The 27634-nt window shown below is 38.9% G+C and overlaps 1 protein-coding gene across 7 annotated transcripts; it reads right to left on the reverse strand.

The window, feature by feature from the left end:
- Positions 1-5338: 5338 nt before the first annotated feature.
- Positions 5339-27111, reverse strand: LOC113016188 (nectin-3-like). 7 transcript variants are annotated; one of them, XM_026158816.2, is made up of 9 exons: positions 26877-27108; positions 25193-25275; positions 24923-25052; positions 23225-23548; positions 22097-22426; positions 19109-19393; positions 18668-18769; positions 6736-6881; positions 5339-6117 (listed from the first exon to the last, which is right to left on the reverse strand). In XM_026158816.2, exons 3-9 carry the CDS (start codon positions 24990-24992, stop codon positions 6115-6117), a joined length of 1260 nt encoding a protein of 419 aa, XP_026014601.2. In that variant the 5' UTR covers positions 24993-25052; positions 25193-25275; positions 26877-27108; the 3' UTR covers positions 5339-6114. The 7 variants fall into 7 exon arrangements, with proteins under 7 accessions (XP_026014601.2, XP_026014600.2, XP_026014602.2 ...); XM_026158815.2 differs by having other exon boundaries at positions 5339-6881; positions 26877-27109; XM_026158817.2 differs by lacking the exons at positions 5339-6117; positions 6736-6881 and adding an exon at positions 7395-10535 and having other exon boundaries at positions 26877-27102.
- Positions 27112-27634: the final 523 nt, after the last annotated feature.

Raw genomic sequence — 27634 nt, forward strand, 5'->3', positions numbered from 1 at the left:
GTAATACGATGTATTTTACAGATTGCACCCATAATTTTCTATCACAGTTGGGGTAATGGTGTAATAATAACTGTGAAACATTTTAAAAAGTTGATGAAATATATTTAGAACATTCTTTTGTAACAATACAGCAATGCTCAGGTCCAGTGTTTTTGAGCATAGAATATCAAGCATCAGAATAAGGAATGTTACTACCATGTTGCACCAACCCAGTGGTTCCCAAACTTTTTTTGCTAGGCCCCCCTTTGTTTTACAAGAAAAATGTTCGCCCCCCCCCCCCCCCCCCCCGCACGGGCACAAACACATCCTCCAACCACACACACCCCTATTTTGCTCCATTGCGGTTTATTTCACACCTCAAACATTTAGTAAACAATTAAGCAAATACAAGTAATCTGCAATAAATTACAGGTAGTAATAAAATAAAATACTAACTCTTTTACGCTACGTCCGCACCTACACGGGTATTTTTGAAAACGCAGCTGTTTCATCCACATGTAAACAGCGTTTTGAATCAACGAAAATTGACATTTTTTAAAAACTGTTTACATGAGATGAATTGCAGAATGGCAGATAGAGACAAAATACTGTTAATCTGACTATCTTCAAGTTTTACACGCTTACATACACACACGCAGTTACTGTCCCTCCATTTAGAAAGACAGAGGTGTCACGGTGTAATTATTTTACGTGTAGTTATTTTTTCCCCGTGTAATAATATTCAACATTGCTGTCAATACATTTTTCCAAGAATGCCTCTCTGTGCAAAATGGGTTTAAAAACATAAACAGCTGTAGGATACTGTTTGTCCATGATTTGAACCGGGGGACAAATTTGTATCCCACTGTAACTTTACTGTATAAAGAGCTAACATCTCCAAAATGTCAGGAGTAGTTAGTCATTATGAGAAGTGTTTGTGAACTAAAAATCAAGAATGTGGGATACTGTTTGCCCGTGATTTGAAGAGCCCAGCGCGTGCTCCCGATGCAGGGAAAACCAATTATGCAGGGGAGACCTACCTTGGCACTTGTGCAGGTGAAATCAAAGGGAAGATATGCTTCTTCCCTAGGTCTGCACTAGTGATGGGATTTCCAGCTCTTTTTAGAGATCCGGCTCGGCTCACTAAAAAGAGCCGGTTCTTTCGGCTCCGAACCGGATCTTCAGGCTGTTTTGTTGCTTTAATTAATTTATCATTAACAATAATATAAAATTATGCAGAAAAGGAATTACTAATGTAAAAAAAGTGGTTTTATTTATATGTTTATATATGGCCCCTAGAGACAAAGCACGTACAAACTCTAAAGCATATACAAACTCCAAAACACATTTCTAGCGTTAGCTGAACTTCCAAAACAGAGCTACCCAGATCACTTAAATTACACAATTGAAAGCATGTGTGTATTGTTTGTGTATTTATAGACAAGCACTCATATTTATTCAAATAATTTTTAAAAAAAGTTCATTTACCCGTTACTACCACACACCAAATCCGGTTGTTGATACTTCCTGGCTTGTGTAGCCACTAGGTAACAAAAGCTCAACACTGCGCCCTAGCATCCTGGAGCACTTCTGTTGTCTTTTGTATGTGCTTCTGAGTTTTTACGTGTTTTGGAGTTTGTACGTGCTTGTGAGTTTTTATGTGTTTTGGAGTTTGTACATGCTTCGAGGTTTGTAAGTGCGTCTGAGTTTTTATGCGTTTTGGAGTTTTTACGCGTTTTGGAGTTTTTACGCGTTTTGGAGTTTTTACGTGTTTTGGAGTTTTTACGTGCTTTGTCTCTAAGGGCCACCATAAATATACTTTATTTATTCACTCCACATAAAATGTAATAAATAAATCTTATAATACAAAAAACAACTATTTACATTTTAAACTTTTAACTATTTAAATTTTCAGCTTTTTCCTTTTAAACAAATAATGTGAAATAACACAAAACACTGCAAACCACAACACAATTAAATATAAATTTAAATATTAAAACAAAAAGAAGATGCACATTCTCTGTCATATGGGCCTGCATGATTTCTGAATCCTTTATCATTTGCAACTGAAAATAGTGGATGATTACTATACTTTTCTAATGTGACGTTGTTGTCCCTCACTCTCTTTCTCTCTGGCTCTGTTCCTGTGCTACTGCGAGTGTAACTAACGCCCCTTCCCCCCTCTGGCCTGCGCAAAGTACAGGCCGCGTGTGTGGAGTTTAGCGGAAAAAAGGGCGAGAGAGAGGGTGAGAGAAAGAAAAAAAAACCTCACAGCCGGCTGGCGTTGTTCACTTCAAAGAGTCGGCTCTAAGAGCCATTTCGTTCGCGAACGACCCATCACTAGTCTGCACAAACCAAACTTTGTAGGAAACAAAAATTGTTACTAGTATAATTTGCAGGCTAATAGTAAAGCCATTATCACAGAATGCTATGTGTGATAGTTAGTGCAGCTTATGAAAGATGGCTATTTTAACCCTTTACAGCCGATCGGAGCGGGCACGCTCTGTTTTGCGTAACTATTTTTAAATCCCGGTAGCTCTGCAACCAAGTAAGCTAGCGCAATAATTTTTTTTGCATATGAAACTGGAGGAGTTGTACTTACATCTTACGCCATCAGCTTGTCCTCGGTCACAGTTTCCTTCCACATATAGCTTTGCAAAAACTGCATAAAAGTCACTTGCAGCAACAAAAACATGATATTCCAGAAACACGCTTCGCCGATCCATCAGCTGTTTGTAACACTTCCTACGTCCATCAGCGCGAACTATCACATGACCGCATGACCTGCCCGAAACCGGAAGTGACGTCATTTTGCGGAAATGTAGTTTTTTACGATTGAGGCCTTATGAGCTTGTGTTTTACTTGTTATGTGTTTTAAAAAGTTATGTTTGACTTTATGACTTTCTGTGTCGTTTCTGGGATGCTTAAGACTCATATTGCACTGCTGGAAATAGTTTATTTTGATGCATATGCTGTTATTTTGCAAATTTGCACTATAATATTTATTTTTGTTTTTCCTGCAGTATATAAAAATTGGTGTATTTCAAAAATAAAACTATGAAGACACTCAAAATAAATTTCCTGTGGTGGGAAACTAGTTTGTGTAACTTTTTTGTATTTACAGTTTTGAGGGATAAGCCTCTTAAATTTCTCTAACTAGAAATATATGTTAAAAAAACAAAAACGATTTTCAATTTTTTTGTAGTTTATTGCACTTTTTTGCAATTTATGTAATTACTATGCACCTAATGCAGACATATTATTAAAGTTTGGGCTATAATGGTTGTATTGATGTATAGCAACTTGAAATGCTCCCAAAAATGGCTCCACAGCATGTAAAAATATAATATAAGCTCTGGCGAACTTGGTTCTATGGTAGGTCTTAAAGGGTTAAAAAGCAGAAACCTTGGCTAAATGTTTGGGCCTAGTTTCAGATACTACACTCAACAAAAATATAAACGCAACACCTTTGTTACTGCTCCCATTCCCCATGGGATGGACGTAGAGACCTAAAATTCATTCCAGATACACAATATAACCATCCCTCCCAAACAGTGGTCACAAATCAGTCCAAATGTGTGGTAGTGGGCACATCTGCTATATTGAGATAATCCATCCCACCTCACAGGTGTGCCACATCAGGATGCTGATCTGACATCATGAGTAGTGCACAGGTGTACCTCAGACTGCCCACAACAAAAGGCCACCCTGGAATGTGCAGTTATTTGTGCTATTGGGGGTCTGGGGACCCAGAACCGGTCAGTATCTGGTGTGAACACCATTTGCCTCATGCAGTGCAACACATCGTCGCTATACTCCAGAGAAAACCCACACAGGCACACTGAGCACACTTAAACTCTACATTGAAATGCCCCAGTTGACCAGATAGCATCCTTTCTGTGGGACAGCAGTGCCAACCACCGCACCACAGAGCAGCCTTTTCAAGCCATTATTAGTTTGACTTACATGTTTTTGTTTCCGATGCATGCTACATGCTGGTTCTTGCTAATTAACCTGAAATATACTCTCAAGTTATAATCCTAAATTGAGAATCATAAACAGTTTGGACTTTGGAAGGTGGGGATTGAGAGCATGTGATTTTTATGTCATATTTTTCACTTTCCGTTGTCTGGATTACTCACAGCATGTGCAGAATCACATGCTTGGCGCAGTCAATGAAACCTCGCCCCCCTATTTTTTAACTTTGGCTCATCCAAAGATGTGACGTACTTTCTTACACCTTGAATGCAGGAAGTGACACCTTTCACTTCAGACTGAAACCAGCTACAGACGCTTATAAAAAAATGAACCAAGAAATTCTCTTGAGTCTCCCATATTTACGTTACCTTAAGTCTGGAACAGGAACCATTTCTAAACTGATGTTCACAGACAATAAAAAAGGGCAATTTCTCACCAGTTAAATGGTGTTAGAATTTAAATCATGCACAGTACAGAAGAGTACAGAGAATTAGCACTGAAAAAGAAGAACAAAGTTTTTCAGTCATGCAGAATCCACGATGCAAACGCAATCTCACGGATATTAAGAAAATGTTGTTCTTAGTCACATGCTTTGACACTGATGATACCCAGCCTGCAGCAACATTACATTCATGCTTGTAAATGACACATGTATATAAATAACACTAAAAGGAAAGCGCTTGAGTTTAGGCTTTGAAATTCTAATTTGTGGCTTTAACCACAGTGCTTATCTGATAAAGATTATATAATCGACACCAACATTGGCAAAAAAAGCAGTTTGCAGCTGTTTTAAAGCTACAAAAAGTGTAAGATTTATTTTTAAATGTGGACAAAATGGCCTCTAATAACTACTTTATAGTGAGCAGAGGGTACTGCAGAGGTATACGGGGTCAGACTGACAGTGGAGGCCTTCATGGAGTATGTGGCACCTGTAGGACGTTGTGGTTTCATAGGTACTAAAAGTTGACGTGCCTTGCTGCAAAATCTGGCACAGACACACAAGCACATACTCACAAACATCCCACCTTAGATAACACATCGCCCACCGGCCACCATGTGACACATTCAGAGCACCCCGTTGCCTCTTTGGGGGAATAAACATGGAAGTGTGATTGTATGTGAAATTGTATACTGTATGAGGGGCAGATATAACAGAGGTAGGGAAACTGAGCCCCCCCCCCCCCCCCCCAAAAAAAAGTGTACTTGAAGTTGGACTTTTAAATCAAGTTAGACAAGGTCGCCCTCTAGTGGCAGAACAGTAAACCTCTGTTTCGCACTTAGCAGCCAGCTGGCCTGATGACATCTTATTTCTGCCACGCTGTAGTTGAATAAATAAATCCTTAAAATATTCTAAAATGAAGTTGAGCAATGAGTAAAATAATTTCTTGTTAGTGGTCCAGTGCTTTTATTGTAAAATATACAAGAAAAGGACATTGTTTCCGCCAGATAAGCCTGTATAACAATCTTGTTTGGTATAACAGTCAATGTTTTCAGTCAAATTATTTGCTTTAATAACAGCGGGGTCACTGATAACACTGAAAATATATAGTGAGCTACTTGGAATTTTTTTCCTGTCATTGTTACTGTGGAAACTAAACAAAAATCGTTAGATGCTTCACCTCAGGAAGAAACATAAATAAACCAAAAACATAAACAAACAAAAAAAGAAGATAAAAACAGTATTATAAAAAGACAAGAAAAAAACGAGAAAAAACCCCCAGAAAAATTAGCAGAAGACATTGTTTTTGTTTTCATAACATATGCAAGTCACATGTAAAGACAGTTTTAATAATAATAACAATTTATGTAGTCCTGTGAAAAACTGCGTACATCCTTACTGCTTCCACTGGAATTAAGAGGGTAAGTAGCAGTGAGGTGCTGGTAATCAAATGTATTTGATTAACTGATCAGCTAATTAAGTATGAGCACCTCTATAAAAACAGAAGATCTGAAGCTTTTTTTTTTGCAAATTATGCCACAGTTTTTTACATGGATGACTCTACAATCCCCTTACCTCAGATTGAAACTGAAAAAATCTAAGAGCTACCCCACAGACTCTACAGGCCTCAGTTAGCATGCTAAATGCTCAACACAGTTCAGGAAGAAGACTGAACGTGTATGGCTTGATTGGAGGGGTTTCTGGGACAGTGCCTCTTCTCACTAAAAAGGACATGGCAACATGGTTTAGGTTTGCAAAGTTGCATCTGAAAGAACCACGAGAACAATGTCCTTTGGACAAATAAGAGCAAAGTACAGATGTTTTGTTATAATGCATAGCTCCAAGTTTGCAAAAATCAAACTCAGTATATCAGCACAAACACCCCCAGCACGGTGGTGGAGAGGTGATGATTTGGGGTTATTCCTGTTGCCACAGGACTTGGGCGCCCTGAGCTGACCTCCTCTATAGACCAAAGTGTTTTAGACTTAGATGTGAGGCTGTCTGTCTGAGAGCTAAAGCCTGGCACAGCCAGGAAAATGATCCTAAGCACAGCAGCAAATCTAAATCAGAATGGCTGAAAAAGAAAACAAATGCCTGCAAATGTAAACGAACTGAAGCAACGTTGTACAGAAGACTGAGCAAAAATTCCTCCATAATGATACGAGAGACAGAAAAAGCCAAACACACCAATTCAAGTTGTTGTTGCTTAAGGTGGTTCCACAGACTACTGAATCATACTGTCTGCTTAGCTTTTCCCAGGACTGCATAGAGTCTTATGAAAAAGACTGTAGATGTTGAAAATAGTGTGATTATTTTAGGCATCCATTTTGTTGTAATACCTGACTTGTACTTAAAGAACTGCATGGCGACACTCCTTCAGCTGCTCCACTTTCCTTCCACGGCCCAAAGAAATGCTTGTTTAGGTTATTTGGCATATGGTTGTTCGTCTCCCAGACTGGATAGAGTGGAAAGTGGATGGATGCACCTATTTCATAGCAGCCGTTTTGAGACAAAATAATAGGAAACCAATGATGTTAGTTTATACGTGGTAATTGAATTCAAAATGAAACCAAAATCCAGTTTAAGCTTAAAAGCATACAAACTGTAAGGGTTAACTCAATGCACACTTTCAGGTTTTTTTTGGTGTGAAAATTGACTCACAAGTGAGTCATTTAAATAATATTCGAAAAAAAAAAAAATTTTTAAACTGGTTAAAGCTATTTTAATCTTAAAATATTTGCATTGGTTAGTCACAGATTTATTCTTTTGTTCTTTTTTTTTTCCAAAGAAGGAGATGCCGTTATACCACTCACAGGTTCTGAAAGTAAAACAGTACAGTCACAGCTGTGGGCTGTGGAGGAAATGAGTTTCAGTATGTAACACCCACGGTCCCCATACATCACTGCCAAACAATCTCAAAAGAATCCAAGCTAGTATGAGGGTATCACTTCATACTATTGTGATATTCAGCAAAATCAATTAAAAGAAGCAGCGAAAAGACAGCAGATAAAGTTTTTTATTTATTTAACCCAGTGCCGATCCACATTAGCTTAAGATTTATCTTGCAGCACAAGTGCAGGACACTATTTAACAGATTTATTGATACAAAAAAGGAAAAACACTGTAAAAGCAACACAATCAGCTTGTTAGCTTCTTATCATCAAAGACATTTATTAATATTTAAACCTTCAAACTGTGTTTATATATAAAGATAACAGACTTCACTGTAGCATTATACTCTGAGTTTCTATGATAAACCAATAACTGCCCATGCAGGCCAATAAACCTAGCACTGGTGCTCCCTACAGTTTAACTCTGTAAATTATAATACTGTACAGCAATGGCAGCAAATGCAAACACACACATAGACATAGATGCACTCTGTGTTTCTTTTGAACTCAGATTACTCACCCAGACACATAGAAAGACACACAAACGCCTTCTATCTCTCAGACAGTTATGCAAACAGTAATTCTCAGGATTCATGTGCACAGAAATTGTTTGGGCGGTGTTAACCACCGAGCACACAAAGGTTACAGGTCGACCACCCGTCTCTGTCCTGCAGGCAGCAGCTAAAAATAACAAACTTTTCATTCTTTTCCACCACAAACCATCCTTCAGGGTGACTCACACGGGCCCGTTTACTAAAAGTCAGATTTTTTTTACTTTCCCGTAACTTGCAAGTTCACAATTGGTGCCGTTTTAGCCATCGTTCTTCTCTACATCACAACCACAAATGGAGGGATGTCAGGTGAAGCAACAGCTTCGCAGTGGTGATATTGGTGTCCCACAGCAATCAAGCAAAGAGCAAGTGATGTGGCTTGAAATGTTCAGCCACCTTAAAAGGTTCAGAAACAAAGTATTTTCACAATTACAAAGTCCAAACGGTTTTGGTGGTTTCGGTTTTTCTGTGTCACGTTTGTTTGTGCCTCTGGTCTTCCAATTCTGAAGAGATTTTCAGTTAATATCTGATGACACCTACATATATGTGACATCAACATTTTTTCTAGTTTAGCGATCTATATAAGGGTTTTAGATATATATATATATATATATATATATATATATATATATATATATATATATATATATATATATATATATATATATCAACATGTTATTATTATTATTATTTTCTATATTTGAAATGTAAAGTAGTCAATTCCAAACATGATAGAAAAAGATAGAAAAAGTGTAGTTACAGTCATGGTCAGATGTTTACAAACACTCATCATGGACATGAATGTCATAGTAATTTTGGGCTTCCAATGATTTCTTTGAACTGTTCTTTTTCCAGGGTAGAATGATTGTACAGGATTCCATAAGTTTGAACTTATTTTGGATTTTCTCTAATCCACACAGGCTCAAACATGCATACAGACTCATATACATACATTTCCTTATTTAAATCTTTGAATAAGTGGCGCTAAAGGTTTTACATTGTCTTTAACTTGACAAGAGCAAAGCCTGTTAACGTCTCACTAGTCATCATAATTGACTACAACTGGTAATTTCAATTACTAGCAAAAAAAGGATTTGTTTTTTCAGCACTCATTGGATTTACCAATATTGTAAAAATTGAGAAGTTCTAAGTAGGAGAATTGTAGATATCTACAAGTTGGGAAGGTCTCTTGAAGCCGTTTTTAAACAACTGCAGACTGTTCAAGCAAGTAAGTACAAGGTATTCAGATGCATCACCACTTTGCCAAGATCTGGAAAAAGACCAAAAGTGTCACCATCAGATTTGAGGAATTTGCTTAGGATGTTCAGGAACATCAAGGCTCAAGCGTGCCATGAGCTGGAAACTACTGGAACACCAGCAACACTGTCCACAGTGAGGCCAGTTTTACATCACCATGGACTAAGATGCCAACTCTGCTCCAAAACTGACACCTTCAAGCTCGACTAAAATTTGTAGCAGCCCGCATGGAACAAATGCCTTCTGGAGAAGAGTTTCATGGTCAGATGAGACAAAGATTGAGCTGTCTAGCCACAATGACACAAGGCATGGAGACTGTTTTGCAGCCAGTGGTACTGGGGGCATTCCACAGAGTAAATGTAATAATGAATGAGAATCACTACCTCCAAATTCTGCAACTTCACCTCAAATCAACATTTAATTGACTGACAACACAACTGAGTGTTCCAACAGGACAATGAAACACACATCAAAACTGGTTTTGGAAGGTATAAACGGGCTGACAAGAAGCTGTTGGAATGGTCTTCTTAAACCTCAGCCATACTGAAAATTTGTGAACAACACTTTAAAGCCAGGTCTGTGTCAGCTAACCAACCAACTTAAATGAAGTCTACAAATTTTGGCAACAAGAGCGGTTTTTGCTTCTTGATGACTACCAAGTACATCTGGCTAAAGTGCAACTTGCTAAAGGACACTTAACCAAATGTTAGTATGGTGTTTCAAGCTTTGTGTAATTTGGACCCTGTGTGGATTAAAGAAAATCCAAAATCAGATCAAACTTGTTCACTCAAGTCTTGTTTTTTAAAGTAATTAAAGATTTATATTGCACAATCATTCCACCCTGGAAAAAGTAAAGTTCAAAGAAATCATTATAATCCTCAAATAACCATGACATTCATACCCTAGATGAGTGTTTGTAAACTTCTGACCACAACTGTAAATTTACATGACACTTCATGCAATCATATAGCTACTGAAAGTTGAAAAAATATATAACTCATCACACCATTTTCTGACATCAGAGAATAACTAAAACACACATACAAACACACACATGTACAGACACTACAACGACTTCTTAAGAGAGGAAGCACTGTTTAATCTCACCACTGGAGCTCCATTTTGCCACATCTACTTCTGCATCTCTCAGCCTTGCTATCTTTTATATAAAAGGGTTTCATCAACAAACATCTCCAGTGCTCTACCGTAAGTATAATAACTAGCATTAAATAATGTGGTTTTAGTTCTGTTTACTTTGTAGTAAATTGGTGTCCACACTAGCAGTACCCTCCCAGCTCAGCCCAGTGTTGGCTCAGCTCTGTTCCCTTCCTCCTTCCTCTGAATACTGAATTGAAGGGCACGGTGCTGAGCAGCTAGGTCAGGCTCAGAGCTTCACTGGACCTTCATCAAAGCAGCGGTGAGGGCAGACTCCAAATCAGTCTGGATAGAAAGAGACAGACACACAAAGTTATTTGCCATGCCTGCACCTTTGTCCCAAGAACACCGGAAAATTTTCAGTGTTTAATTTTCCACTTCAAAATCTATCACACAATCCTTCCTTGACAGCCTTGCATGTCCTGTTCAGACTGTAACCGCCTTTTCCTGGTAGGATGTTGTTTAGATTTCATTAGTAAAGAGACTTTTTCAGGTTGATGAGGGCAACATCAGGTTTCTAGGACATTGGTCCATTAGTCACTCGTTAAGTTTTCCATCGATTTTAAACCACTATCAAGAAACCAACCACACTAAGGCCAAAACCCACCCTATTGGTATTTTTTTCCAGACCTGCAGCACTTGTTCATTTAGATCATGCATGAAAACACAGGTGTGTATGTCAGTTTATCATGTTATCATTTTTATCTTCATTATATGTATGAAGTGTATGAAGTGAGAATGCAAAAACTCACAACACCAAAATGGTAAACGGCCTGTATTTGTGTAGTGCTTTACTAGTCCCTAAGGACCCCAAAGCGCTTTACACGTTCAGTCATCCACCCATTCACACACTGGTGATGGCAGCGACATTGTAGCCACAACCACCCTGGGGCGCACTGACAGAGGCGAGGCTGTCGGACACTGGTGCCACCGGGCCCTCTGACCACCACTAGTAGGCAACGGGTGAAGTGTCTTGTCCAAGGACACAACGACCGAGACCGTCCAAGCCGGGGCTCGAACCGGCAACCTTCCGGTTACAAGGCGAACTCCCAACTCTTGAGCCACGATCGCCTTAACCAAGCAAATGAATAATAAAAACATGTACTTATTGTTCTTCTTTGCAAGTTTCATATTGTCTAAGACAAAGTAGTCAGTGACAGGCACTATTAGTGTCACTGTTTGACAAATGCTTATTTACAGGTATTGAATAGCGAAACATTTCACTGGCCTAAAAAAAGTTCGCAAAATGTATATAAAAACACATACATGTACACGTACAGGTAATGACAACAAGGTACACGTATACGTAACATTTGCTCATTTTGACATCAGCTGATGATCTATTAGGATTTGAGAATTATAAACATAATTCCCAGAAGCTAAATAGATTTTTATAATCCTGGTAAAAAGTTCCATCCAGACTGTGTAATGTGTCTAGGAGAAGTCTTGAACAGACATGCATACATATGCTATGATAATTATATGGGTTAAGAAAAGCTAATGGACCAGTCTATAGCCATTTTCATAAAACATAGCTTTATGGAAACGTAGTTTTTAGTATGTGCATTTAAGACCACTGAAAAAGGAGCATGATATGAAAGATGGGTGTAGCAACTAGGACATGAGCAACATTCATGTCAATCCATCAAAAATACCGGTTGAGACATTGAAAGGAGTTACACAAGCTGACCAAAAAAATCCCAGTCTATATGGCATTGTCAGTAACTGGACTGTTTATAAACTCAGTCTTGTAATTTTAAATCCAAAGTGGCTCTTAAGCTGTGGCTATACATAACTGTTTGATTGATCATCCAGTTTTATTAATCAAGATCGGAGTTTGAGGTTAGTCTATAAAAAGAAGCCCTCAGAGTATTTCTAAATGTAAAAATGTCACAATATCATCGGCGACAGGGTGTATTAACTTGATATAAATCCCACTCAGGAATGCAAAAAGAAACACAGCAAGCCCTTACACGTCTGTGCACTCACAAAATCCCCAAAACGCCCCCTCATATCTAAAAAGATCACATACACAAAATAATGAAACACTGCATGAATTCCACAGACATAATTGCCTGCCACACCTAAATCTACATGTGGCAGTAATGTGAGTTATTTAGGAAAGTCTATAGCACCACTGCAAAATCGACACATGGAGGCTAAAAGACAATTAGAGCATCAGCGACAGGTTAACTGTGCTGTGAGTTAGTGGAAAATCATTAGTGCAGATGGAAATTAATGCTTGTTAAAGCTGTTTGTTGTTTCAGTGTGGCAACCAGTAGGTGTCACCTTCTCCACATTAGGAAGCTGTGTTCCTTTTAAGATAACATGAGACTAAAGTTTGTTCCTTTGTCCTCCCTCTGATATCTTGGGAGCTATCAGTTCTGCCCCCATGATTCAAGTGGTAACTGTGTTTGTGTGCTGGACCGGATGTGGTGCCAGCCCCATATTTCCTCTGGTGCCTCAGATTAAAAGATGCCACTGAAAACATTTTCTTTCCATGATTAAAGATTTCACACTCTTATCTTTAGTTGTAGTTCAGCCAGCGGCAGACCTTGCGGTCCACATATCACCACCCAACCACGACAAAAATCATGCAAACACTGCCCCAAATAGACCAGCAACATTTTACTGGAAGAGGCCCCGGCCTTGGTCCTTCTTCCCAGCTGAGATCGAGGCAGGCAGAGTGCGAATTACACCCACTGTTTGAGCAGGAACTACCGGGGCCTATTTGTGGCTTTTTCATGGTCTGTCTTCAACCGCAGACATTACAGTACCTCAATGGGTTCACAGTGGGTTTCTCTGGAACTGGGCATTTCAGAGACTTTTGTCAGCAATAGTTTTAGAGACCGGCTGGTGCACAGTGCAGGATTTTCAGCTTTTCCTCTAACTCAGAGAGGAAGTACAGATGTCCTGAGGTGAATTGCTTAAAAAAATGACATGGTAGGAAATATTAAGGCAAATTACATTACAAGCCATAAACTTAATTTTGTTAGTCAGAGCATCTTTGGAAACACATGGTAACCTGCTATAGTTTGTTTTGTTTTGGTTATTCACCAAAAGAGGTTATTTTGTAATTTGTTTCCAGCACTCAGCAAGATTTGAATCAAAACATGATGGTTCTTGTTGGTTTGGGTGATTATGCTGTTAATATCCTTCCCAGTCCTTATAAATTAGATTAATACTTTTAATTAATGCATAAACTGATGTTTTAACTGTGGTTGTTACTATTTTTCCACAGATATATTTAGGAAAAGTAATGTAAAAACAAGACTTGCATGGAGACTATTTCTTTGGTGGATTTCATGGTTTCATTAACAACAGTTCTGCTCTCATAACAGTGCAAGCTGAGTACAGCCAGGTCCCCTAGCATCTTATGTGTAGCTAAATCCGACAAATCACATGCAGCGACCATGCCTACAAAAATGACAGACAAGATTACAATTACAAGGTGGATGTTAACAAGCAATATTAGATCCTTAGCAGGACTGAAACACAGACAAACTTAGCAGAAGGTCGTTCTGATTTGTAAAAGGAATGTCACTCATGTTTGTTTCATTCTTTGTAAACTACAACTGGCCCAATTTGAAAACCCATTGAATAGTGTGCTGGCATAGTGCTGGGGAAAGTAACTAGCTTTTCTATGCTTCCAGTATTGCCAGGATGTCTGGATAGCTCATACCCGATTGAAGACTCCCTCTCCTGCGTGCCAGGAGACAAAAGCAGATAAATTTACAATAGCTAATAAAAAACTAAATTACCATGAGAAGAGTTTCTAGATTGCGTTTAATCAAATTAAATCTCTTGCTTGTTCTCTACACAAGATTTTAACCTTCATGCAGCCAACGCCATTTCAAAAACAGCTGGTCAAAAGAACTTGGACTTCAAGTGGACTATCAGAATCAGAATACTTTATTGATCCCTGGGGGAAATTATTTGAGCAGGAGCGACTGTAACAGGCTGCACGCTGGTTGGCGCATGCGCACTGAATGTGCTACAAAGGGAAACCAGAAACCATTCTAATCACCTTGAAAGTCAGTATTTTTTTTATTCTTAAATATATCCTGAACTCTCTTAGGAAGCTTTGTAGTAATTTCTTTAAGTAGTTTTCAGGAATAGGTTTCCAGACTTCTTAAAGGACATTCAAAGCTCTTCTTTGGATGTTTCTGCCTTTTGTTCTGTTCTCTTGTCAACATGATGACACAGTACTTCAATAATGTTGAGGTCTGGGCTCTGGAGAGGCCAATCCATGACTGAGTGTTCCACTGTGTGTTTTTCTATGAAGATACCTTTTTACGGCATTGGCACTGTGTTTGTCGTGCTGAAAAATGAAGCTTTTTCCAACCAGATGCTTTCCAGATGGTATTGCATGGTCAATCTCAATCTGACAGTACTCTTCTGTTTTCATACTTCCATCAAGTTTGACAAGATCACTAACACTACTGGCTGAAATGTGTCCCCAAACTATGACTGTGCCTGGGACTTTTACAGATGGCTGTAGAAATGCACTATTTTACCTCTCTGCTGCCCCCCTCTGTACATATTGATAATGATTTGAAGCAAAAATTTCAAACTTGAACTCTTAACTCCATCAGACCTGTTGTCACTAATTTTCAGTCCAGTTATTGTGTAATTTGGCATACCTCAGCTTTTACTCCCAGTTTTCCTCAAGACCGTGACTTGAGCTAACCTTCCACTGAGATCGTTTCTGATGAGCCTTCTGAAGAGTCAGATGTCTCAGGTTCTGTGTGATTTGTTTTTTATTTTTAAGGAGACAACATTCAGATACTGTTCATCTGCTGTATAGTCTTTCAGGCATGACACTTCTTCTTTTGTCCTCCACTTGTCCAATTTCCTCAGATTTCTTAAGGACACACTGCACACCATACACCATGCAGACATAACCAGTTTTCAGCTAATAGCTCTTTGGGAATCACCTTGGTAGTCACCAAAAATACTATTTTCTGCCCTTCAAACTGTGTTATCTTTGGCATTTTTCACAGATTCAACAAAAGAAATGGAAAGAAATTGTTTTTTTGTTTTGCAAAATACTAGCAACAATCTACCTAAAGATACTATTTAAGATTGTTTTTGCAAAGTTGTGTGTCAAGAGTTTTTCACAGTACTCTACTTTCATATGCAAATAACTCTTGATCCATATGTATAAACTAGATCCAAGTATGGGAAAGATGCATTGCAGCTGAATTTTTACACGTGATACTATGTTTATATTGTGAATTGATCCTGTAACTAGAATTTAATTTTCTATTAATGACAGCAATGATCTTGGCTTAATCACTGTGTCATTAGGTGATATCATAAAATCATTAAATGATCAGTATACATGAAGCTGTCTGATTTTAAAAAATAAAACAAAACTTGTCAGGTTATCTAAAAGTAAAAACAAAGACACTTTGCATCACAGCTTTAACTGCAATCTGAATCACATCACAGTAAAAGCCTGTGTTTGCTCCACATCCCAACTTGGCCAAGACTGGGAAATACATATGGTAAGAGTGTGTCTGTACAGCTGAGTATGAGAGGGGACGTTGTTATCAACTGGGCAGCCTTTCAGCTTAGGACTTGTCACAGTTCCCTCATCCAGGCCCCCTTAATGTCTGCCTTCTTTCTTAGTCTCAGGGATTAGACCAAGAAAGAGGGTCTTTTCTTCTGCCTGCTAACTCCAGACAATCGGCACAATCACTTGTTATTCTGCTCAAGTCCCACATAGTTGGAAAACAAGGAAACTTGTGGTTCAAGGAATGTTTCAAGGAAACAAGGGCTTCATTTCCTGGGAAAAATCTATTTTTACAACGAAGCCACTGCAATCTATTCAACATATCCCAAGCTCAATTTTCTGGTCAAACATGGCACAATCAATCACACTGCTAACATAGTATTTAAGAGTGTTCCTGACAAAAACAGAACCACCCTTATATCAGCAGCATGAATGGGGACTCTCTTGTGTGGGCAAAACCTAGCTTTGAAACTTGACATGAAGAGGTGACAAGGGTGCAGTGCAGTGAATTCCCACCTTTACAACATCGCTGAAAACTTTTTTTAAAAATTGAAAAAAAAATCTTTGAAAAATCAAACATGAAAATGTCCATGAGGGGATGGCATATTTAAGCTATAATGGATGATAGTTTTTTGACTGTTGTTGATGCGTGAGATTGTATTAGCTATGGATGTCAAGAACAGTCATGTGACCCAACCTTGACACATCAGCTCCACTTTTGTTTTTCTTCCTTTACAGCTTTTGTTTTGCCAGCCAGAACACCAGCTTCAAGCCAAGGCCTCTGTCAATACAGCACAAGCCAGAGTTTCCCTGGCTCCCTTTGGTGTGGAGGTAATTTATCATAAGGGGGAAATGGGCAACCACCCACATGCCACATTACATTGGCAACTCACTCAGTCATTATTGTGGGAAAGGTGTTAACAGCAGAGAAGGTAGTGTCAATGACCTCGGAGAAGGCATCTGCCATGTCGCCTAAGTGTGAAAAGAAGCTGAATATTGACCTTTAGAGGGTGTTTTCTGGTAACTGTTAGTGTGTTTCATGTTTTGTTATAATAAAAACAGCTGAAACATCAGAAATCTCCAACTTAACTGTAATTATATATATAAAAAATATAAACTGTAATATCCTTTTTTGTAATCAAAATTGGCAGACACAGCTATTAACATTGGCAGAACTAAGCTGTGAATGGTTTCCTTCCTGGCAGCTAAGTATCTTTCAGGCTATGCATTTATTGTTAATAAGCAATTTATGCTTCCTTGTATTCCTATTATTTTCCCTGTCTGCAAAACACAATGGATTAATAATGTCAGCTAAAAGAATCACATTTTTTATGCCCAATGGGAACTAAAAAAACAAACAAAAAACAAATACAAATACAAAAACCCACATTCTTAATTTCTAATTAGTTCAACTTGAACTCCAAAGACTAAGTTAAAGATGCCACTGTGACATCACCAACTAATGCTGGCTAGTTAGCTTGGTTAGTAAGGTACATCTGTACTTTTATACTATCTGTGGTATAAAATGGGATTCTATCTTCATCAAAAACAGGGCTTGAAAAAAAAAAATTAGTAAAGACACAAATGAGTTATCAGAATCAAAATATCAGAAATTGGTAACTTATCATTGTCACCAAGAAGGGGCAAATTAGCTCTAGAGACCAACACTGTTTTATGCTCCAAAGATATTTCTTTGGGAACTGACCCACTTTGAAGGCTGATTGAAGTGGTCAATTGAGGAGCTGCTTTTATGTCTTTCTTGAAATTGTTTTTCAGTTCCTGATGTTTGCTCATCATTTTGAGAAGTTATTTATTCTCCCATTGCTACAAAAACAAATATTTACATCTTTGCTGTCAGTGTTGTAAATCTTTACTACGTTAGAGTAAGTTAGAGTCACATTTGTTTCAACTTGGTAGTGAAGACACCAACAATCTTAAAAAAAAAAAAAATTATATATATATATATATATATATATATATATATATAGTAAGTATGTAAGTATGTTAGAAAATAGGGGTGACGAGAGTAAACTCTGAGCTAAAACTAGCTAAAATGTTAATGGTAATGATATATGATCTACCTCCTTTATATACAAGCATTCAATAATTTTTCCCCCTTTTTGTTCATTTTCAAAATTACAAATGACAAAATAATTAGGTTTAACTTTGAAAAGAAAACAAGTTTTATCTGTCAGTCCTTGAAGCAGTAGTTGTGCCACTGTAGTTCTTGGAGGCTGATTTGGTATGTCACAGTCCATAAATGCCAAGATGTTTTCTGTTCATGTAACCAGAAGAAATGTGGACACTTTATCACAGTCACGGTGACAAGAGGCACTCAAAACTTGGCCAGCACAGCAGGCCACTAGACAAACACTGCATATGCACTGAGGGTTTTTCTCACATCATGGACATCCTGTGATAAAGGAAAGCCTAGAAAACCTTAAGTAAAGCAGAATTTAATAAAAAAAAAAACAACAACAACAACAAAAAAAAGTCTGGTAATTTCTTCTGCTTGACATATATAATTACATGGTTCCTCATAAAGGCTTCCCAGAATGACTGTTTTGCTGAACTTTGAGGGAATACCTCAAAGGGCTTCTCATGGACTTTCTTCAGCCATGTTTTCTGGAGCTACTAGGATTGAGAGTGCCAACCATATAAGGGAAATCTTCATGGTCTCGTAACAGAAGTTAGTCTATGTTTGATGACAGGCTGTAATTTATTATTGCAAAAACTACACTCACTGCATTTCTGAAATGCCTTTTGACACCACTAAACGGCAAAGCTGGCCTTGTTGCGTCAAGCTAAATCCTAGCACTCCAGTAACTGAATGCTATTTAAGAAATGCAAATGTGAAGCTTTTTAAAAAAAAAAAAAAAAGCTTAGATTTTAGACTCACCATCCGTACAGATGAAGCACTTGCAGAGACACACACACAAGCACAAGAGGAGGACCGCTGCCACACCGCACACAGAGATGAGGATAACCATGGCTGGACCCACTGTGGCACACAAACACACAAGCTCACATTTCCTCCAAAACACAGATGATGTCTAAAAGTAGGATATATATTATGTATGACATCTGGAATAAACATGTTAGGTGATGTGGTAAGACAAGAAAGGTTCTCTGTACTAAAAATAATCCTTCCCGTACTATGTGGCATTACAGGATTCGGGACCCCATCAAAGCAGCCATAATTACCCAGCACTAAAATAGCAGAGAATTCACATTTGTCAACAAAAGCTCCTGTTCCTAGTAAAGGAGCTTTTACACATTATGGCATATTATATTTGCTATAATGTGTGACAGGACAAGACATCATTCAGGAGGTCCTCACTGTTTGTGTTGAGGGACATCAACAGGGGTTTATTCAAACCCGGGTGGTGCACGATGCACTTGATGGACAGGTCGCTGAACAGCCCAGACTGGAAGAGTAGCGTGCTCGTCACTATTGTTGTACCGTCGCCTTGTTCGTAGGCCGACGAAAATGGTGGGCCTAGGGTTCGGTTGTCACTGCCGACGTTCCACATGATCTCCGCTGCAGGCCGGGACTTGGCCGTGCAGTTGGCCTCAGTGATCCCTGAAGGTGAGGTCACCTGGCTCACCTCTGGTTTGGGTAAAACTGTAGAGAGACAGACTGAGTTAATGGCTGCTTGAAGTTTATTTTGCAATTTTTCTTAGGTCATTTTTTCATTCTGTGTTACTCTTTTTTGGTATTCTTTTAGTTACACCACAGAAAACAAAGATTTGCTCATCTGCCTTCCTAATGAAGATGGACAAACAGAGAACATCGCCTGTCAATCTTTCTGCCCCGACGACACAGTGACACAAGTCGTCCTCCGACAGGCCTGGAAACAAAAGCCAGACGGAGAACAGAGCCAGAGCAGCTTTTACTGACTGTGTGTGTGTTTATGTGTGTGTCTGGATCTGGTGTCTGCTTCCAACAGTTCAGACAAAAGCAAAGCCTGTTAGGAAAGCAACATACGCACACACACAAACACACTAGGCTTTGTGTCTAGGGAAACAGTAAACCACTCATCCCCTGGGCTTGATCCCACATTAATCACCACTTTCCCCTCTGTGACACCCCTCTCTCATTATCACTCCAAAAGCACCCACACACGCACTCACAGAGGAAGATCAGCAACTACTCTCACTCCTGGAACTTTTGCTCATGATCACTAGAGCTACATTTAGTCTTCTGATGGAAATCTACGTCCCAACTGACGTTTTAACCCAAAACTCCTTTTTTTCTCTATACCACAATCTTGCACACCATTCAAGTCAAGTTGTGGTATACACTGATCCAATGCAGTTACACTTCTCAGGAGGCGCAGGCCAGGTTACGTGGAAGCTCACAGCATACAATTAAAATGGGACTCTGGTTCTGGCATAAGTTACTGAGTAGATCTGATGCAGAAGTATAATTCATGTGTAAAAGTGTAATAGTGGTCTAAGCAACTCTCTCTCACTGAGGGGAAAAATAGATCAGAACAGTAGTTAATGACCCTCTCCAGTACCTCTCACCTTTGAGCTGCCTGTGGTTTGTTTATACACTGCTTTTCCTTTTCCTGAGCTATATACAGGATCCACACACACATACACTAGTACACATTTCCTCTCAGCCCTCAGTATATTCTCATTGTGGTACATGTCAAGACCCTTTTCCGAGAGGGTGAAAGATAAGGCAGAGACCATAGAAAGGCGCCAGCACCAGTGTATTTAGCCCGAACTTTACAGCCACACCTTGTTTTTCCTCTTTTGTGTATCATGTTCTGGGTTAAAGTTAGGAGCAGGTTTAGGGAAGAAAACTAGTTTAACTTTCTAGCATGTGACACTAACCCATACCGTATAAATGTTCCTGTAAACAAATACAGGATTGGTAATATTAATAATATGTTTTACTTTCAGAGATCCATGTTCCGCGTGGGAAATTAACAATAGCGCTACTCATTGAACTGGAATGATCAGTTTGGTCAGTTCAAGGTCCCATGCCATTTAAATTTTTTTCCAACATATTATTTTTATTCTAAATGACACTAACAATGGGCACAGATTGATGGAAAGGATGGAAACACTTTTCCATGTCAACACCCAGCGAAATATTTATCTGACATTTCCTGGAAACAGCTCACATTAGTCATTTCCAGATGTCCAGAAATAGTCTTATCATCATCTTCATCATTATTATCATTATTATTATTATTATTAAGTGTTCCCATTATAAAATGAAAATTGTAGGTGTGCCTCCTAATACAACTAAAGCTAAAAGAAAATTGTTTTTTTTAATCTGCTCTAGTTTATATTTGCTAGCAAATGCTCATGCTCCAGTATTGTTTGTACCTGTAAGCTGTTCTATGTGTCTAAACACAAAAAAGAAAAAAACCCACATTGCTAGATCTTTCAGGATTTGTGGGTATAATTGATATGTTAGTGCGAAATAGCAAAAGGATAATTTCACAAGGTGCTATAGATGCAACAAGGCAAAAAAAACAAAACAACAAAAACATGCAATTTTAGCTTGTTGCTAGGTAGTTGCACGGCAACATGATTATGCCACAATATATGAGATAGATAAGAACAATCAGGGGTCTCAGATATACCTGTGTGACAAATTTGGTTCCTCAACTCTTAATTCTGAAGGACAAGTTGGTGGTCAAAGAAACTAACAGACAGAGATTTTTGTGTATTTCAATGAGAAGATTGCCGTTGCTCTGTTGTGGGATCTCCCAATCGTTTTATGTGTATATATGGAAAACTGGAGGCTGGGAGAGCAGCAGCAAGGGCCAACACATATAATAGGTACGACACTCACAAGCATGAAAGTAGGCTCTGTGGGAGATATGGGTTGCAAAGTGGCTTGCAGGTGGGTAGCAGCTGTTGTCAAGCTAAGGCAACTTAAATTGGGGGCTCTATATGAGATTTACCAATAAGATGTGTAGAAGGGTATCAGCTGACATGGCATGGTAATAAGATAAGCTACCATGACTACTTATCATGGCTACTGCCTGCCTGAAATAGCGCCTGAGCAATCATCCAGTGTATGATCCTTGCTTGTCTCAATTCGAGTGAGGAGGGTTGTAGTTTAACTTTGAAGAGTATATTCAAAGCTGGGGTTGTGGAGATTAGACATATATAGAGGCGCTGATTAAATATGGCTACTGAGTTGCTAATGACTAAATGTCATGACAACTTTGTCAGCTATATGTAATGACAGACTTTGGATAACATAGAATTCATCACCTAATAGGGAACAATTTCCAAGGACCAAATACAGTAAAAAACAAAACAAAACAACCAAGTAAACAAAAAAATAAGATCTCACCATAAACAGAGAGGCATGTGGTGGCGGCCCGGGTGCCATCTGGGTACGTGTGGAACTCACAGGTGTAGCAGGCCTCGTCCTCCGTTCGGACAGCCTTTATCGTCAGCTCAGTGTGTCCCAGGGTTCGGCTCAGGCTGACCTGACCCTTGAACTGTTCCTCTATTTTGTAATGGTTGCCTTCAGCAACGGAGCCAACAGTGGTGGTGTCACCCTGCTCGGCTGTCTTCCTCCACAAGACCTGTCGGACCCTGCCAGGGAGGCTGTACCAGCATGAAAGGGTGGTCGGCTTTCCACTTATGGCAGTCTTATTGCCATCGAAATGCACTTTTCCTGGTACACAGAAAATTGTAGCCAAATCAAGTCATTTTTATTTATACAGCAGATTTTAAAATAACAGGAGTTGCTCCAAAGTGTTTTATAGTCATCTAGTATGGAAAAGTAGCTGTCTACACTGATATTCATTAACTCCATGCAGCTTTTAGGGTATAAGAGATGGTCTTTAAATAAGAATAATGTATGAGCACATTTAGCAGTAACAACAGAAAGCACTAAGGTTAGCAGCCTGGGTGGGCTCTCCTGCTCCTGCTGATCTGAGAGTTCAGACTTTAACCTGCTACTTCCGGTTTTACAGGATTTTGCTGCCCTCAGGCAAAACAAAGCTTATACTGTGCAATGTGACTTCCACAAATAAACACAGTTGCAAAAGAGGCTTTGACTTTATCATAAAGGCACAAAAGTTCAAATGTCAGTTGGAGCTGCTACCTTGAAAAATGCAGACCGAAGACTGTTGTTTTTAAGAAAACAGAATCAAGGGGATGTTATGAGAACCACCAGTAAGGATATTATTGCAGAATGGGTCTAAGGAGCTTGGAGGCTAGTGAAGAGGTTTTATCTCTCAATCAAGAAGCTTCTTCAGTTCCAGGAGAACAAGTCCCACTAGGGTTTAAATACCTGAGACTCTCCATCATTTGGTTTTAGAACTGAAGAAGCTTCTCAGATGAGAGCTTAAACACCTACAAGAAACTCAAAGTTCAGTCACTTCCACAGACATGACAGAATGGGAACATTCCTAAAAACGGCTCTGAGGTTAAAGCTCATTTTAGACATATTTGTAAGATTTACTCTCACCGATGATATTGAAGCACGCCAAGCCTTGTTGCGTGCCCTTGGGGTAAACATCAAAGATGCAGTGGTAGCAGCCGCTGTCAGCAGCCTGCACTTTCGTGAAGGTTATGTAGCTAGCGTTGTGATGAGAGACAGTGAGCTGCACATTTTGGTCTTGGTGACTGATGTGGGGTGACGTCCCCTGTTCGTACGCCAGAATGAGCTTGTGGTGCTTGTTGAGCCAGCGCACTTGGTAGACCATATCACCTGGCTCCGTAGTGATGTTGCAGCCGAGCAGTAAGGGACGACCTGCCTCTGCGGTCAGATTAGCGGGACCTAAAACCTTACCTGACGTAAGGCACAAACACAGAGTCAGCTCCTGTAACTCTAAAGACTTTTTCACTGGTAATTATGTGGGGAAGTAAGAGTAACACTGAATTTAAAAACAAAACCCTATTGCATTACAAAGTTGTGAGGGCTTGAAAAGGGGGCATCTGGACTTGTTTTTTTCTGGAAAAAATTTTTTATGTTTGACTAAAAGTGGTCTGATTGGCCTTTTTAATGCCCAGGTAATGGAGAACCTACAATGAAGTTTACACAAAAATACAAAATTCCATCCATCCATTTTTAGATCACGTGGGGTAATACAGAGGTGTTTCCAGGCTAGCCAAGAGACATAATCTCACCAATGTGTCCTGGGTTTACCCAGGACATACTCATTACACATCACAAGTAGAAGGAGGAGGGGACCTCCAGATCAGATTCCTGAACTCTATGACTAGATGGAATAAAATTAGAATATAATTTAAAATCTTTATTCTGAACCCTAAAAAAATAGGGTTCCCTAAATTTTCTTTAGGGTTTTTCAAATTTTACTGATATGTCAGTACAGACTTTGTGGTTGGTTTATTGAAGCACGCCAATAAACCAACCAGATCCCTAGTTTCAAGTGTTATTTGACACATTGTGGAACTCATTTATTAAATTCTGGTCCCACTTAGAGTAAGCTAGTAGGGTAGACTATCAATTACTGTCTTCCGTGGTGTGAGGCTACCTCATTGCTATTGTATGACAGTGCATTGTGCTCGGCTTCTAACTTGTCAGATGTGGTTAAAAAAATAAAACAGCAATGGGTAAAAGTCCTAGAATAAAATCCACAACCAACTGGTGATGACACGATGGCTAATTCCATTTTTTATAAACAGCTTTTGATAAACACATTTGCTGCTGTGCAAAAATATTGTGCAATTATGCATCGAACTAATGAGTCTAGTAAGGTATGTAGAAATAATCACATCAGCGACACGAAACAGAAGTCAAACAGGTTGGGCACAACTGCTTCAATCTTAGATAATTGCATTTTTTTTAACTCTTAAAAATAAAAAATAATTACAGCTATGATATAGAGCAAGAGTAATATGAAGACAAACCAGGACATATGCAGTTACTTTCTTGCAGAGGCAATTCCATGCAAAACCAAGCTCACCATTAAACAAAAACGAACTCAATAAAGTTAGAGTTTTCTCTTTCTGACTTTTGCAATCTCATGCCTACAGTTTGTAAGCTAACAGTCTGCTCTGAAAACAGCCTAGGCCATTGTGAAACTTTGGTTATAGCAGCAAGTGTAATCATCATGTAAAAAAGGAGGCTATAATCATTTTGCAAAAACACAGAAAAAAAGAAGAAACTCAAAAATTAAACACGCACACGTATCTGGAATACCTTGCGTCGTAGAGACAGCTGCTCCTACGATCCAGAGCAGCAGACGCAGCGGGATAGAGGACCCACACATCGCACACTGAAGCAGGGTAACCGACTCAAGCACTGACCCAATCTTACATCCAGACTGCAGCTGCACACACAAACGCAGTCAGGGAGTTTGACCACAACCTTAATCGCAGCGGGGAAACCTCAAGGTTAAGCACTTTTTACAGCTTCTGGCTAAATAAACAGGACAAAGAAAAAAGGAAATAATATTCCTAAAAATCATACCCCTGTCAGCTGTCCAGTGCTCTACTTGTTGAGCCGCTGCTGGTCAGAACTGTAGATCCTGCATGTTCTTGGGAAGCTGTCAGCTGTAATGGAAAAGCCAGAGGAGGACATTAGCAAAGACGTCAGCATCATAAGAAATTAAACTTTTTCTTTAGTATTCTTTTTTCTTTTGGACATCTGTGCATCCCACGGTTAGTTTCCTTTAAAAGTTGCTGCTATGGCGATTTGTAAGCATCAACAACAACAGATGCTGATTCAAGGAACATTACCTGGGGTCTAATAGGGGGTTTTATATCTTAATCAACAGCATGCGCTCACTCCGGTGAGCCCATAATTATCTGGCAACGCAACACAAGCACACCTCTTACATGTCTAGACAACATCAAGCCCTGAGGTTTCGACATCGATACCTGCAACCACAAAGGAATTACAGTGGCCGGATGCTGAAGATGGAGGTTGGAGGGAGTCATTAAGGTGAGCACAGCATGCACAAGGACATGCAAAGCAGAGGGTGTGCAATCACCAGCCGAGCCCAGCAGTGAGTAAGCTGTAAACATCATACTCTGGCATAGCTCTGCTCTCATTGTTTCACAGAGACAATAGAAAGTCACCACTGTGGCTTTACTTGTGAATTGTACTTGGCTTGCATCAGCTCTCCGCATCCTGGAGAAAAAGGCTGGAGGAATTTGGCACAAAGTGACTTTTGATTAAACTTGCTCTGAGTCAGGTGAAGTGGACTTACTGGTAAAGAGAAACCTGCCTAAACCACAAGACAGACCACGTCCAGACCTCACAGCTTTTACGGGCATTATTTTGCACCATTTACACTGTCAGCCATCTGGCTTCAAACAAGCTGCCTGCTCCTGTTGGGCAACAGTTAAATCACTTTTCCACTATAAAGCCATACTGATGTCTCACAGTAGGCTGGGAGACTCAGTCAACAAGGCCAAACAGATGTAGGCTTTTATTGTGAAAGTCCAGCCTAATTTTCTTCACATCCAAGGCAAGTCATCAATGGAAGAGACAGCGAGGGAGCTAGAAGTTGACTGACAACAACATTTCAAGATCAACAAGTGAGGAAGTGAAACCTGGGTGCCAACCAAAATCCAGCCTCAGGAGACAGACTGAACACATCTTGAACAGATTTCTAAAAATAAATAGATAAATAAATAAAACAACAACAACACACACAAAGATAATTTCCCCCACATTTAAAAACAAAGTTATCACATTTTTATTTTTCAAATAACAAAACGAATTCTCTTTTCATGAGAAAATCACTGTACTTAATAATATACTATATAATACTATAGTATAAAATAATAGGGACAGATTAGTGCAATGCATGAAAAATGCACAGTAAATATCAGTAAGCATATCTAAGTAAATATCAATCCTTTAAAATACTTTAGTCACAGGTGCAAAACAGGAAAAGTGTGATAAAGTTTGAGTTTATATTAATCCAAGTCATTTTAAGTCGATCACAGTCATTCGCTATGAAGGTTAAGGTCAAAGTTAGAGATGCTGTGAAGAATTTGACAGCAGGTGGGTTCAATTTAAACGCTCAAAGAAACAAATGCAAAGCATGCAAGCGTTAACCTTTAAAAATATTTCAGTCCTTCCGCACGTGCTTACTTAAAACTGTTCAGAATTTACAAGGAAAAAAATAAAAAAAAAAAAATACCTGCTGACAGAGTTTAATCCGCAAAGACAAATGGGACCCGGCGTTCGCCCTGTGCGTCAGGTGAGGTGAAACTGGAAAAGTATAATCCACAGCTCGTACATTAAACCAATACTCCAGCGTGTTGTTTCCTTCTGCGTTTTTTCAGCCCATGAACTTTGCAAACGACCCTCTGAGGACGGGAAAGATGAACAAACAGAGACCCCCAGAGGCCGAATGGCGCAACTGCAGTTCAAGAAATCAACTGCACAGGTTCAACCATTCGTTATTAGAGCTAATCTGCCACAAAGAAGCTCAAAAATAACCTTAATTTATTTTATTTAAAGTGTTTATTCAAGTAGACTAAGTCGTCTTTTTTAATAAAGGGAAAATTAAAAATATTTATGAGTTATTAAAAACCTTTTTTCTGTTCTTTGTTGAATTTGGATTTTAGATTATTCTGAAAAAGGTCATGACCCCAAACCTGTTTTTTGTTTTTTTAGTGGCCTAAACCTTTGTTACATTATATACATCTTTTAAATGTAACTGAAAGCAGCAGTAAATATGAAGGTGAAAACAATTACATGGACAAAGTGGAAGCAGTTATATAAAATGATTTATTTCATGAACAGAAAACATGAAAATAAAATAAAAATCAATGTGAAAATTGTATTAACAAAAATTACAAAAAATAAACACACAGACAAAAAAATAAAGACACACAGCTACAAACATGCATCCAGACAATTAAATTTAATTACAAACTCTCAAAGCTTCAGAAC

Source organism: Astatotilapia calliptera, chromosome 23, assembly GCF_964374335.1.
Source record: "Astatotilapia calliptera chromosome 23, fAstCal68.1, whole genome shotgun sequence".
NCBI lineage: Eukaryota > Metazoa > Chordata > Actinopteri > Cichliformes > Cichlidae > Astatotilapia > Astatotilapia calliptera.

Coding starts and splice junctions, on each gene's coding strand:
- LOC113016188 (XM_026158814.2), bottom strand. CDS start 24,992: ATGTGTGGGTCCTCTATCCCGCTGCGTCTGCTGCTCTGGATCGTAGGA. Junction 23,549..24,922: donor AGCTGTCTCTACGACGCAAG/GTATTCCAGATA, acceptor GCCTTACGTCAG/GTAAGGTTTTAGGTCCCGCT. Junction 18,044..18,667: donor GTGCTTCATCTGTACGGATG/GTGAGTCTAAAA, acceptor TTACATGAACAG/AAAACATCTTGGCATTTATG.